This window comes from Drosophila kikkawai, chromosome 2R (genome assembly GCF_030179895.1).
Source record: "Drosophila kikkawai strain 14028-0561.14 chromosome 2R, DkikHiC1v2, whole genome shotgun sequence".
Classification (NCBI taxonomy): domain Eukaryota; kingdom Metazoa; phylum Arthropoda; class Insecta; order Diptera; family Drosophilidae; genus Drosophila; species Drosophila kikkawai.
Genome location: NC_091729.1, coordinates 261,124 through 274,721, shown reverse-complemented (window position 1 = coordinate 274,721; position 13,598 = coordinate 261,124). Strand labels below are relative to the sequence as shown.

Genomic DNA, 13,598 nt, shown 5'->3' with positions numbered 1-13,598 from the left:
CTACAAGGAGCTGAAGAGTCGCATGCGAAGAGCGACAGCTACACGCCAACAAAATACACATTTTGTGTATTATAATTCAAAAACTACTCCAGATGTATTTTTTGCCAAAGCACCCAGATCTTCTTTTGGTCCGCTAAATGCCCCCACGGGCATCTTCTACGCCGAAGCCCTACGGACAGGTTTGCAAAATCCACTCCCCTCAAACTCAGTAAATGCTCAGCAGGCTCCAGGGCAGCCACAAAACAACCTGGAATCCATGATGGTGACCATGCAACAAAGTATGATTGTACTCATGTCATTTATGAAAACGACCATGCAAACGCTCGTCCAGAATCAGAATATGGTGATACAGTTGCTCGTAGCACAACAGTCGAAATAATCAATATCTAATCTACGTATATCCACGTGGAATGAACTAACACAATTCCTAAATGAAAACCACATCGACGCCATGCTACTGGTTGAAACGCACCTCACAAGCAGATACAACTTCCATATAAGAGGTTATACCTTCCACCGCACAGATCATCCAGATGGTAAAGCCCACGGCGTCCTTATCAGAGAACGCATCAAACACCACTTTCAACAAAGGTTTGCAACAAATTACTTACAAGCTACGTCCAGGTAGGTAACGGCGACCTTTGCATTGCTGCTGTCTACTGCCCATCTCGCTTTACAATCTCTGAAGGCCAATTCATGGACTTTTACAACTCTCTTGGATATCGTTTCATAGCTGCAGGAGATTACAACGCCAAGCACACGCATTGGGGATCCCGCCTCGTGACCCCCAAGGGAAGAACAACTGTATAACGCTCTCATCAATGTGAGAAATAAACTGGACTACGTCTCCCCTGGTAGCCCCACCGATTGGCCAGCAGACCCCAGAAAGATACCTGATCTAATTGACTTCGCGGTGACAAAAAACATCCCACGCAATTTAATAAACGCCAGCGCCCTTCCGGACCTCTCTTCAGATCACTCGCCGCTGTTGATAACCCTTCTTCAAAGCCCAGAAACTACGGATCGCCCCTAAAGGCTGACGTCGCACAGAACACATTGGATGAAATACAAAAAGTATGTGAGTTCCCACATTGAGCTAGCCCCCCAGCTCAATACTGAAGCAGACATCGACTCCTCCACCTCCGCTCTGGAAGAGGTACTTGTGACTGCAGCCAGGATCTCAACACCACAACAGAAGGATGTGCAAAAAATCAAATTCAAAACAAACCAGCAGATTGAACAGCTTATCCAAGAAAAGAGGCGCCTGCGACGGGCGTGGCAAAACAATAGATCGCCATGCTCAAAGCAACGTCTTAATGAAGCCACACGCAAACTATGCCGGGCCCTGAAGCAAGATGCCGAAAATGCACAATTAAGATAATTGAGAAACTCTCGCCAACCAGCACAAAGCATCCCTTATGGAGAGCTCACCCAAACTTAAGCTCTCCGACTAAAACCATTACCCCGATTAGAAAATCATCTGGTTATTGGGCCCGCAGCGACAAAGACAGAGACGAAACTTTTGCCTCACATCTCCAGGGCGTTTTCCAGCCGAACCCTGCTGCACATCCATTTGAACTACCATTTGAACTACCGCAAAACCAAACTGAAACGGAATCTACTCCAGCATCATTTCGTCCGAACGAGATCACGAAGGTCATCAGGGAACTGAAGCCGAAAAAGGCTCCCGGCGATGACCTAATAACACAAAAAATGATAATTGTGCTATTGAGGTCATCTGTAAAATCTTCAATGGGATCATAAGTTTCGGCCATTACCCAACTAAATGGAAAAAATCTATAATTATAATGATACCGAAGCCCGGAAAAGACCATATCATGCTTGTCCAAATTATTTGAAAAATGCCAACTAAAGCGCATAATTCCTTATCTGGGAGCTCACAACATCATCCCAGCTCATCAATTCGCATCGAGAATATTGCAGCGCAATATTTCTAGATTTTTCTCAAGCATTCGACCGCGTCTGGCTCAATGGTCTCAATACACACACAAATTACTTGAGTCGTATCTCTACAACAGAGTCTTCGCAGTGAGGTGCAACGCAACAACATCCGGCACCTATTCAATCGAAGCTGGAGTTCCACAAGGAAGCGCACTTGGGCCTACCCTATTTGTCCTATACACAGCGGATATCCCCACAAGCGACCAGCTAACACTATCCACCTTCGCTGACGACACTGCGATCCTCAGCCATTCCAGATGCCCAGTCCGGCAAACAACCCAGCTCGCCAACCACCTCAAGGTAGTCGAGAAGTGGCTATCTGATTGGCGTATTAAAATAAATGAACAAAAGTGTAAGCACATAACGTTCACTCTCAACAGACAAACATGCCCTCCGCTCTACCTGAACAGCACGCAGATCCCCGAAATCAACGTGGTAACGTACCTAGGAGTCCACCAGGACAGACGCCTAACATGGCGAAGACACATTGAATGCAAGAAAATTCATCTAAAAATAAAAGCCAGCAGCCTCCACTGGCTCATAAACTCCCGATCGCCCCTGTGTCTGGACTACAAGGTCCTGCTCTACAACTCCACACTGAAGCCAATATGGACGTATGGCTCCCAGCTTTGGGGGAACGCGTCTAGACATCATACAGCGCGCCCAATCAAAAATCCTGAGAACTATCACTGGGGCATCATGGTATATTCGCAATGAACATATCAACAGGGATCTCGGCATTCCTGCAGTTAAGAACGAAATAGAAAAACAAAAAGCGTCCTACAAGGAAAAACTCTCCGCCCATCCAAATCCTCTAGCAAGGAACTGGATACGAGTTTCCAGAAGAAGCCGCCTACTACGTAACGACCATCCAACCCAGCCATAATTAGTCAGGGCCATTTACTCTGTACCAGTCTCATGACTACTAGTTAGATAGTATTGTAAGACTGATACACTTATTGTTAATCTCATAAATGAGAAGATTCAATAAATAATAGCAAAGCCTAATAAAAAAAAAAAAAAAACTTCTTCGGACCCGTTATACATTTCTCCGTACATACATATATACGTCCCTATAGTCGGCCGTACATCGGCGCGCATTACTCCGCAAGTTGGTTGGTCATTTACTTAGAGTGGTAATTGACATCCTCAATCTTCAGCCGAACAATGAATTAAAAAAAAAAAATAATAAAAATATTCGTAATTGCAGACTTGAGGTCTCAGTCGGCTTCGATTTTATAAAAATCAAAGGCTCCGACTGTATCTAAAAACAACAAAAATAACTTGTCAATAGACAAGTAGCAGCTGTGGTGACGATCGTTTCGTTGGCGCTACCCAACTCATCAGACCACTTGCTAACTATTGCTAATTTTTTTGGTACTTTACCTATAATCTACGCTTAGACCCGTTGAGAATCGTAAGCTTCGATGTAAAGGCAACAACAAACCCCGAAAATCGGCAATAGTTCTTTTTGTTGTTTTTAACCATGCAAGTATGTCAGACTTGCCAAAAGCCAAGCTTTAAAGATTTTACGTAGGGCGTAGTGGCGTGGGCTTTTTTGGAGCGAATCTCCCCTTTGGTTTAGTTGTTTATGTTAGCATCGACCTATATTTGTTAGCATTCGTGCTTTGGTAATCGAAAACGAAAGATTTTTTTCGATTTGAAAAAAGGGCACCTTTTTCTGGCCGGAATGAAAAGTAAATGGCTTTTTTTATATGAAATCAGATCTTATTTACAAAAGGATAAAAATACACAAGATCATTCTGGCAGGTAGTTATTTTATAAAAAATTTATTTTTGACCCCACCTCAGATTTGACAACAAAATTTTTGCCGTGTTCACCAGTTTTTTCGTTTTGGCGATAGGTCGATAAGTTCACCGCAAAAAGTTATCGCCAAGGTTGCCATATTGTTGTTTGAACGAAACAGCCAGTTAAAAATACTTATAAAATATAAATGGTTGTTTATAAATAATGCTATTTAATGTGATTACTTAAATGGTCGAAATTGACCAAATAATTATTTGAGACCACCGGAAATAAAACAGTGAATAGTGTGGCAGCATCTTAAATGCCTAGATTTACTTAACTCTAGCATTTTCTGCCTTTTTCTGGCTTATAAAAAGGGCAATTGTAAATATAATAGGCAGTACTTTACGTTGTTTGCTTATTACCAAAAACACAAGTTAGCTGCTTGAGCAGTGAGAAACGATGAGAAAACGATAGATTCCGATAGCAGAAATTTGCCGAAAACCGGAGCAGCTAAAAACGAAAACGGTTCGTTTTCGCCCAAAACGAAATCAAAAAAATTTTACGATTACCGGAGCAGGCCTGAATGAATAATAATGAAAATTGAACAGTGAATAGTTCGTGTTGCCGCATTCGGCAACATATTTTCGTTCACTAGATTTTCCCGCGGCCACGGTATTTTCTGGAAACTGTTTCTTCAAATTCAAATAATGCAGTGCACTCCTCGACGCTTTACTGTATGTGTTATGCATGCCCATATATAAATATATTTTCTGTCTCCAAAATATTTTTTGTACGCTTTCAGCAGTTCCGTTATCGGGTTTCCACTGTACAAAGTAAAGACAACTCATCCCTACATATTTTGCATGCTTATCCAATTACATATGTGTTTAAGTACGCGGCCCATTGTACCACCGCTGCCGGCTGAGCTTTCCGCTCGCGCCCCTCTTCCTCTCCCGCGCTCGCTCACCCGCAGCGCTGAGCGCTTTCGCACTCTCGAGCGCGGGCCTCGGGCGGCTCTCGCCCTCTTGCTCTCCCGCGCTCGCTCTCCCGCAGCGCTGAGCGCTTTCGCACTCTCGAGCGCGGGCCTCGGGCTGCGCTGCCGAACACTTGGATCGGCCGCTGCCGCTCTCTCGCTCTCGCTTAGCGAAGTAAGCGGGCGGGAGCGCAGCCGTTTGCTTAAGCTTAGAATTAGTTCCATGTATGCAGCGAAATAAAGCTGATCGACTACGTGTGAAGTTCCCTACGACGCCCCCGTTTTTTATTTCTACTTCGCCACTACTTCGCTTGCGCCGTGGGAATTTTCCATCTTCTAAAACTCCACTTTTCCCGAAGGAAGGAAGCGCCGCCCCAACATTTTGGTCCACAGAGCCGGATTTTTTTTGGACTCCGGATTATTTTCAACTCCGCCCCCAGCAGTTCTTGGCGTTTCTCTCCACCAAGATAAGAACGAGCATTCCGTCTCCCCCCCTCCCTGCCGATCTTCAGCAGTGGTTCGAACATAAATTTCGTTCACTCTGCTGCAAGGTTTTCCGTGTCGACTCCAAGTCCGAGTTTTCCTGACACAACGGCAGTTGAGGAATTTCCAATCCTCCATTCTCGTCGTTTCGTGGAAATTTTCAATCCGCCTCCGCTTTGTGTGTGTCGCCATATTCCTGGTTTTTTTCGATTCTCGGTTCCTCCGTTGCTCCGGTGTACACACACAAAGGCAAAGTGAAATTGTGTGGTGAAGAAAAATAAAGGCATAATTAATATTCGGCATCCGGAAAGTAATTGTTTCGGGAGTTCCCTGTTCGCCGAACAGTTCGCCGCTGCCGCGATATTTTTTTTGTGTGCAATTTTTTCTCCACATAATTTGTGCTATTCCGCCAATCCAAATACAGTCCACTTCTCGAAGCTCCACTGTGAATCACGAGCCTTACACATACACATATATTTCCATATGCATGCATGCCCATACAATATATTTTCTGCCTCCTACACAGGAACGACCAATAAATAAACTAAAAAAAATTCAAATAAAATAAATTAAAATAAAATTAAAATATATATATATATAAACCGCGACAAAACAACAAACGTTTAGGACAAAACGGCAAATCAATTCACGGGTGCGATTACGACTGTGTTTTTTTTTCCGCCTTTTCCAAATTAACCTGTGTTTTTTATTGGGGTTGTTTTTGCCGGCGGCAGAACCCAGTGCCCGTGTTCTTCCAAACAAAAGCCAAGGTTTTAATTCCACCTTTCCGGCTCCGCAATAAATTTTCCGAATTATTAATAAGTTATTTGCGGCCAATAATTTTTCGAATTCTTAGTGGAGTATTTGCGGCCAATAATTTTCCGAATTATTAACTAATTATTTGCAGCCAATAATTTTTTTCGAATTATTGGTGGATTAATTCATTTATTGCGGGAAGAAACCAAACATTCGTGGGTCACTGTTTAGTCCTGTTCTGAGCCGACCAAAGCCGGATACAACTTTCTCATCCGAGACCCCTAAATACAGAATTTTTTTGTTCCTCGACATTCCGGTCGACGTTCGTTGTTTTATTTATTTTTGTCCAAGTCGGCGCCTGACGCCCTTACTCGAGTGATTTCCTCCTTCACGAGTTTTCGTCAATTTTTTTTGCTCGGTGGTGCCCGAGGCTCTCAGAACCTGAGCCCGGCATTTAATTCTTGAATTCACCCGCAGCAGCCACTGGCAGTGTGACCGTAAGCGAGCACATTGTCCTCCCCTCCGAGTGCGGAATTTTCTGGGATATTTTGTACTGCATAAGTTATACAATTCCGCGGCTTCCGGCAGTTCCTATTGCGCCCCTTTGCCAAAGTGATCCCAAGTCCCATTCCAAAACTTGTTTTCCGTCACGTTTTCGAACCATTGAGTTCGGGACTTGTCCGTTTCCTGCGGCGACCAACTGATTCGCGACCCATTCGACTTCAAGGATGCCCACGGGAGACGAGGAACAGACTCCTCTGATTCCAGCAATCACTCTGGAAGGGTCCCAGTCCGGATCTCCTCGGCCTGATCAATTAAAGGCAAAGGCGGCCACTCCCACTCCAAGGGCAAAAAGTCAAGAGGCCCTCGACACTGCCCCCAGTACCTCATCCAGATCTACGCGATCCGTGTCCAAGATGGCTCAAAAGGCGATAGATATTGCCCTCAAGAAATTTATTGCCACAACAGACCGTGTTAGCCACTTCGAGGCTAACCTGCACCTGACACGGACAGATTGCCCCCTGGCATGTGCCAAATCCACCGGGACCAAATTAGGGCCCTGTGGGAAAAGGTGGAGAAAAGCTATGAAAGCTGCTCCGACCTCCTTGCCGAATCCGACGACCCTCCGACCATTGCATCAGAGCTAGAATCGAAGTATAGTTACTGCTATTCTGTGTTTTCGAAGTGTATGTTTCAGCTGCAGGACGTAATTGACAGGGCCGCCTTCCAACCCACACAGGCTTCCGCCAGTAGTCAACCACCCCCTTCTACGGGTTGTCGTCTGCCACCAGTGGACACAGAAGTCTTCACTGGGGACTATATTCGGTGGCCAACGTTCCGAGACCTTTTTACGGCGATCTATATCCAGAATTCGCGTCTCACACCGGTGGAAAAGCTGTTCCACCTGTTGTCAAAGACAAGTGGCGATGCACATGCCATTGTGTCGAAGGCCCCTCTTACAAACGAAGGGTTCATCTCCGCATGGCAGAGCCTCACCGAACGGTTCGAAAATCGGCGGTTGCTCGTCAACAGCCAGTTAAAAATCCTATTCAACCTTCCAGCAGTCCCCCAAGAAAGCGGAGCAGCTCTAAAAGAACTGCAAGGCACCGTCCAAAGTTGTCTGACAGCCTTAGAGATGTCCTCCATTCAAATCGAGGCGTGGGATTGTCTCTTAGTGTATATGGTTTCCTTAAAGCTTTCCAAAATCACACTTTCGATGTGGGAGCAATCCATACACAATAAGGCTGAAATTCCGACCTGGAACGAGTTAGATTTGTTTCTGACAGAGCGGCATCGCACTCTGGAAGCGATCGACGACATCAGGCCTAGCAGGGCAAATTCCGCCAAGACCGACGGCTGCGGACGCCCCAGCATGCAGGCTCAACTCCTACGAGGCCAGAGTTGCTCCGGCCCAAAGAGGATGTGATCTTTGTTCCAGGGAGAACCATCCGATTCGCGTGTGTCCACGGTTCCTCGAGATGGACGTAAATAGTCGCTCCGACTATATTAAGAGAAAACAGTTATGCCTTGACTGTTTTGCGCGAGGGCACCAACAGCGGGACTGTAATAGTGCCCGTAGTTGCTTCACTTGCCACAGTCGCCATCATACCCTCCTGCACCGCGGTAATCCATTCGCGACCGCTCCAAGTCTACCTGCGCCAGCCAGGCCTCGACCCGCGGCCACTCCTGAGGATCATCCTGATGTGCAGGTGTGTTTCGCTTCGGGCTCAAGGGCCGTTTTACTGGGCACAGCCCTCATTGACATTTGCCATTTAGGGTGCAATTTCCAGGCGCAAGCCTTAATCGACTCGGGTTCCGAGGCGACATTCATCACGGAGAGGCTTTTCAACCTCGTCAAACTTCCGTTCACGACTATCCAAGCCCAAGTCTCGGGCCTGAATCACACCGTTACCGCTCAGTCCACGAAGCTCTGCCAGTTTTCCATGCGATCGCCCTCCAGACCCGGGCTGCAGTTAGAGACTGCAGCTTACGTTCTTCCGCAGCTGGCCGGGAGTCTGCCCTCGTATCCAGTCCCACGAGATCTTCTTAAGGGGCTTCCTGACATCCCCCTGGCGGATCCCAAGTTCTTTGAGAGCTCCCAAATCGATGTCCTAATAGGAGCCGACATTCTTCCGTCTATTCTCCTCGGCAACTCCAAGGCTAACATTTGCGGCTCCCTTCTTGGCCAGGAGACCATTTTTGGATGGGTATTGACAGGCCCAGTATCTCCAGCGGCCCACCGCAGTGTTTCCGCCTTCGCCACACGAGTTACCTGCGCCCTCGACGACTCCCTAGACCAGCTCCTTACCAAATTCTGGGAGGTGGAGGAAGTGTCCAAACAGATTGTCCCAGAGTCTGATTCCGTCTGTGAGAAGAATTTCGTCCAAACTACACGAAGAGACAACTGTGGCAAGTACGTGGTAACGCTTCCCTTACGCGACCCCGCACACAAGGGGTCCGAGCTCGCATCTTCGCGATCCTTTGCTCTGGCTCAGTTCCTGCGTAACGAGCAGCGCCTAAAGAGGGATCCTCCCCTCAAGGCCCGGTATGATGCTGTCATCCAAGAATACCTCGAATTAGGTCACATGGCCGAGGTTCCTTCGACGAGCAGTTCCGCCACATACTACCTTCCTCATCATGCGGTTCTGAAGCCTGAAAGCACCACCACTAAGGTCCGTGTGGTTTTTAATGCTTCGAGCCCCTCCGCAAACGGGACCAGCCTGAATGACATTCTATATGCGGGCCCGCTCTTACAATCCGACCTCACGATTCAAATCCTAAAGTGGAGGTACTTTATGTTTGTGATCAATGCCGACATCGAAAAGATGTATCGCCAAATTTGGGTAGATCCCCAGCATACTCCTTTCCAGCGCATCCTGTTTCGCAATTCCAATGGGGAACTCCGCGACTACGAGCTGAAGACGGCTGATTTCCTCGAGATCGACGCAGAGAGCACGGCTAAGACTCTCGGCGTACGATGGAAAGCGACGTCTGATGAGTTCTTTTTCATTCCGCCCGAATTGACCGCGGGATCATCGTTCACGAAGCGACAGGTCCTATCCCAGATTGCCAAGTTATTTGATCCAGCGGGCTGGCTCGCCCCCTTCATCGTCCAGGCAAAGATGTTCATGCAGGAAATTTGGCTCCAAGATCTAGCATGGGACGATGACCTCCCTCGAGATTTCTGCCAGAGATGGGTTGACTGCCTGGGACACTACTCCGCTCTCGATCAGATCCGCATTCCCCGATGGGTCGCGTTCCGACCCCATTTGAAGGTGGAGCATCATGGGTTCTGCGATGCCTCGCAGAAGGCGTATGGCGCCGCCATTTACGTCCGGGTGGAGGCTGGGTCCACTGTGATGGTGAATCTGCTAACGGCAAAAACGAGGGTTGCCCCAGTAAACGGTGTCACTTTCGCGGCTCGAGTTATGAGGGGCATTGCTACTGTCCGAAATGGCCAGCGCCATTCTTCCGAAGATGCCCGGGCCTGCGTCCGCCCTGTACTGTTGGACTGACTCCACGATTGTGCTCGCTTGGTTGCATAGGCCGGCGTGTCACTGGACAACTTTCGTGGCCAATCGGGTGACCAAGATTACCCAATTCACTGAGGTCGAGAGATGGGCACATGCCGCTCCGAACATAACCCGGCCGATCTTGCCAGCCGGGGGGTCGGGCTTCAAGACCTCGCAGACAGCCAGCTGTGGTGGCATGGTCCAGCCTGGCTGCAAAGACCGCGCGGCGAGTGGCCCATCCAATGCAATGATTCCCCTGTGACTGATCTCGAGAAGCGAGCCGTCAGAGTCCATGTGGGTCCCCCTGAAGACCTTCTTGACCGATTTTCGACGCTCGACAAGGCGTTGCGAGTCTTCGCGTACGTTCATCGGTTTATTCAGCGCGCACGAAAGATCTTGTCTCCGGTTGAGGATCACCTGACAGCTTCAGAAATCGCGGCGGCCGAACGTCTCCTAATTTCCGTCACGCAACGCAGGCACTTCGTCCTTGAAATTGGCTGCTTAAGTCAAAAGCGGCCAGTGCCAGCATCCAGTCCGGTTCAGAACCTGAACCCGTTCCTTGACTCCCAAGGACTCATGAGAGCATGCGGCCGTGTCACGTCCTCCGATCTTCTCCAATATGACGAACGGCATCCGGTCATCCTGCCATACGACTGCCATCTGTCTCGACTCCTAGTCCGATTTACGCATCGCATAACGTTGCACGGTGGCAACCAGCTGATGATCCGCCTGATCCGTTCCAAAATTTTGGATCCCAAGGGTGAGGAATTTGGTCAAGTCCGTCATCTATTCCTGCAAGATATGCGTCATCCACAAAAAGAAGTTGCAAACGCAACTCATGGGAGACTTACCGCAAGAACGGACGGCCTTTTCGCGCCCCTTCACATTTACTGGTGTGGACTATGCGGGTCCCTTCGACATAAAGAATTACACGGGTCGAGCTTGCCTCATCACAAAGGGGTATGTGTTGGTGTTCGTGTGCTTCTGCACTAAGGCCATTCATCTAGAGCCCACATCCGACCTTACGACTGAGAAGTTTTCGCCGCTTTTGCCCGGTTTGTGTCCCGAAGAGGATGCCCCCGTCAGGTTCAGTCGGACAACGGGAAGACCTTCGTGGGTGCGGCTACCCTTCTCTCCCGAGACTTCCTACAAGCTGTCAAGGAGGCTGTGACTGGTGCTTACAGTCACCAGCAGCTGCTCTGGCAGTTCATTCCGCCGGGAGCCCCCCATATGGGAGGCTTGTGGGAGGCAGGCGTTAAAAGTTTCAAGACCCTGTTCTACAAGTCTACGGCCACGCGAAAATACACATTCGAAGAGCCATCTACGCTTCTAGCTAGGATCGAGGCGTGCCTGAATTCGCGTCCGCTCGCGCCAATGTCCGAAGACCCCGCGGACCTGTTGGCACTGACTCCGGGGCACTTTCTTGTTGGGGGGCCCCTCCTCGCCGTGGTTGAACCCGAAATAAAGGGGGACGCCACGGCCATCATAAACCGCTGGCAACACCTGAAGGCTCTTAACCAGCAATTTCGTCTACGATGGAAGGAGGAGTACCTGAAGGAACTCCATAAGCGGAATAAGTGGCGAGCTCCGGCAAGGAATCTTCCGGTCGGGGACATGGTGGTTGTCAAGGAGGACAACCTTCCGTCCAATGAGTGGCGTTTAGGCAGGATTGATGCGGTCTTTCCCGGAGCCGATGGCCATGTCCGTGTGGTCGACATCCGCACGGCGCGGGGACTCATTAAGCGTCCCATAGCGAAGCTCGTCCTTCTTCCGACGGAAGCTTCCGCCGGTCCCCAATAGCCACCGGCCTCAATGTTCTATGTCAATGTGCCGTTCCATAGCTCCTGTTCGTGTCTCGACTTGCGAGTGCTTATTACTTATTTAGATTTTTTTATCTCCGTCCTATTCCGCCAGTAATAGCAGCACGATGTCTCCACGTCCACGCAGCGCCATCGCACTGGAGCGCAGATGTTCGCGAGGTTCGAATTCCTACCGATGCCGAGTCTGCAACAAGATTCATCCGCTGAAGAAGTGTCGCCGTTTTCTTCGACTGAGTGCCGAGAAGAGACTCCGGGCCGTCCTCGCCAACCGGTACTGCCCCAACTGCTTGGCCCACGAGCACTCTGACGGAGGGTGTCAGCGGGGAGATCGCTGTAAGAAGTGCGGCCAGGACCATCACACATTGCTGCACCTCTCCGATGAGCCGCGGAATCCGCGCCAGTCGCGTCAGGAGGCGCGACGGTCCCGGTCGCGGGGTTCTCCAGCTCCTCGGCCCTCGTCTACCGCTCTACGGCGTTCTGCAGCCGCTCCGCAACCCGCATCCGCCGCTCCACGGCGTTCTTCAGCCGCTCCGCGGCCCTCGTCCGCCGCTCCACGACGTTCTGCAGCCGCTCCGCGGCCCTCGTCCGCCTCTCCACGACGTTCTGCAGCCGCTCCGCGGCCCTCGTCCGCCGCTCCACGGCGTTCCTCGGCAGCTCAGCGCCCCTCGTCCGGCGCTCCACGGCAGTCTACAGTGGCTCCTCGGCCCTCGCCTGCCGCTCCTCAGCAAGGTTCCGCCGGCCGCTTTGCGGCTACGGCGCCGTCGCTGTCGTCGCTCATGCAGCGGCACAGCGTCAACATCCTCCCGACTGCGATGGTGCGCATCCAGACCGGGACGCAGACATTCTACACGGCGGCCCTCATTGACCCATGCACGCCTGTGAGCTGTATAGACGCGTCGCTGGCAGCGTGTTTCCGGCTGCCAACTACCAGCGTCGGTGGAGAGCAGATTTGTGCGGCTACCGTGGGGTCCAAGGCCGACAATGAGGTCCAACTCGACGTGGAGCCGAGCGTGCGCATCCGCACTCCCGTCCGGGAGCTGAGTGAGGCGGTGCGCGCCCACTTCCGGGACATCATGCTAGCCGACGAGCGCTTCTACTTGCCAGCAACGATCTCCGTAGTCCTGGGCGCGGACATGTAACCGCGTGTGATGCAACCGGGGTTCCTCAAGATCCACGAAGGGCTCCCGGTGGCCCAGAGCACCGTCTTCGGCTGGGTCGTCTCCGGCGCGTGTCACCAGCCGTAATGTCCACGGACCTGTTGCACCCCGAGTGATGGCAAGGGGGGCGGAATGTTTAGGTACGCGGCCCATTGTACCACCGCTGCCGGCTGAGCTTTCCGCTCGCGCCCCTCTTCCTCTCCCGCGCTCGCTCTCCCGCAGCGCTGAGCGCTTTCGCACTCTCGAGCGCGGGCCTCGGGCTGCTCTCGCCCTCTTGCTCTCCCGCGCTCGCTCTCCCGCAGCGCTGAGCGCTTTCGCACTCTCGAGCGCGGGCCGTTTGCTTAAGCTTAGAATTAGTTCCATGTATGCAGCGAAATAAAGCTGATCGACTACGTGTGAAGTTCCCTACGACGCCCCCGTTTTTTATTTCTACTTCGCCACTACTTCGCTTGCGCCGTGGGAATTTTCCATCTTCTAAAACTCCACTTTTCCCGAAGGAAGGAAGCGCCGCCCCAACAATATGTATTTATATTTTCTGCCCTTACATACAGGAATTAAATAACAATCAAACAATAACAAACGAGAAGAAATAACCAAGATTAAAAATTCACACGGGTGCGACCGCAGTTGTTTATTTCAGAGCTCGCAGGGTTGAGTCCCGATCTACAAAAAAGTCTCAACATTC

General features: G+C 50.2%; 2 protein-coding genes across 2 annotated transcripts; both read left to right on the top strand.

Annotated features, from left to right (window-relative positions):
- The first annotated feature begins 6,651 nt into the window (after positions 1-6,651).
- On the top strand, positions 6,652-9,939 carry LOC121502041 (uncharacterized). The gene is made up of 2 exons (XM_070283869.1): positions 6,652-6,952; positions 8,201-9,939. Exons 1-2 carry the CDS (start codon positions 6,652-6,654, stop codon positions 9,937-9,939), a joined length of 2,040 nt encoding a protein of 679 aa, XP_070139970.1.
- Positions 9,940-10,512: 573 nt separating this feature from the next.
- On the top strand, positions 10,513-11,736 carry LOC138927994 (uncharacterized). The gene is made up of 3 exons (XM_070283868.1): positions 10,513-10,696; positions 10,794-10,896; positions 11,007-11,736. Exons 1-3 carry the CDS (start codon positions 10,513-10,515, stop codon positions 11,734-11,736), a joined length of 1,017 nt encoding a protein of 338 aa, XP_070139969.1.
- Positions 11,737-13,598: the final 1,862 nt, after the last annotated feature.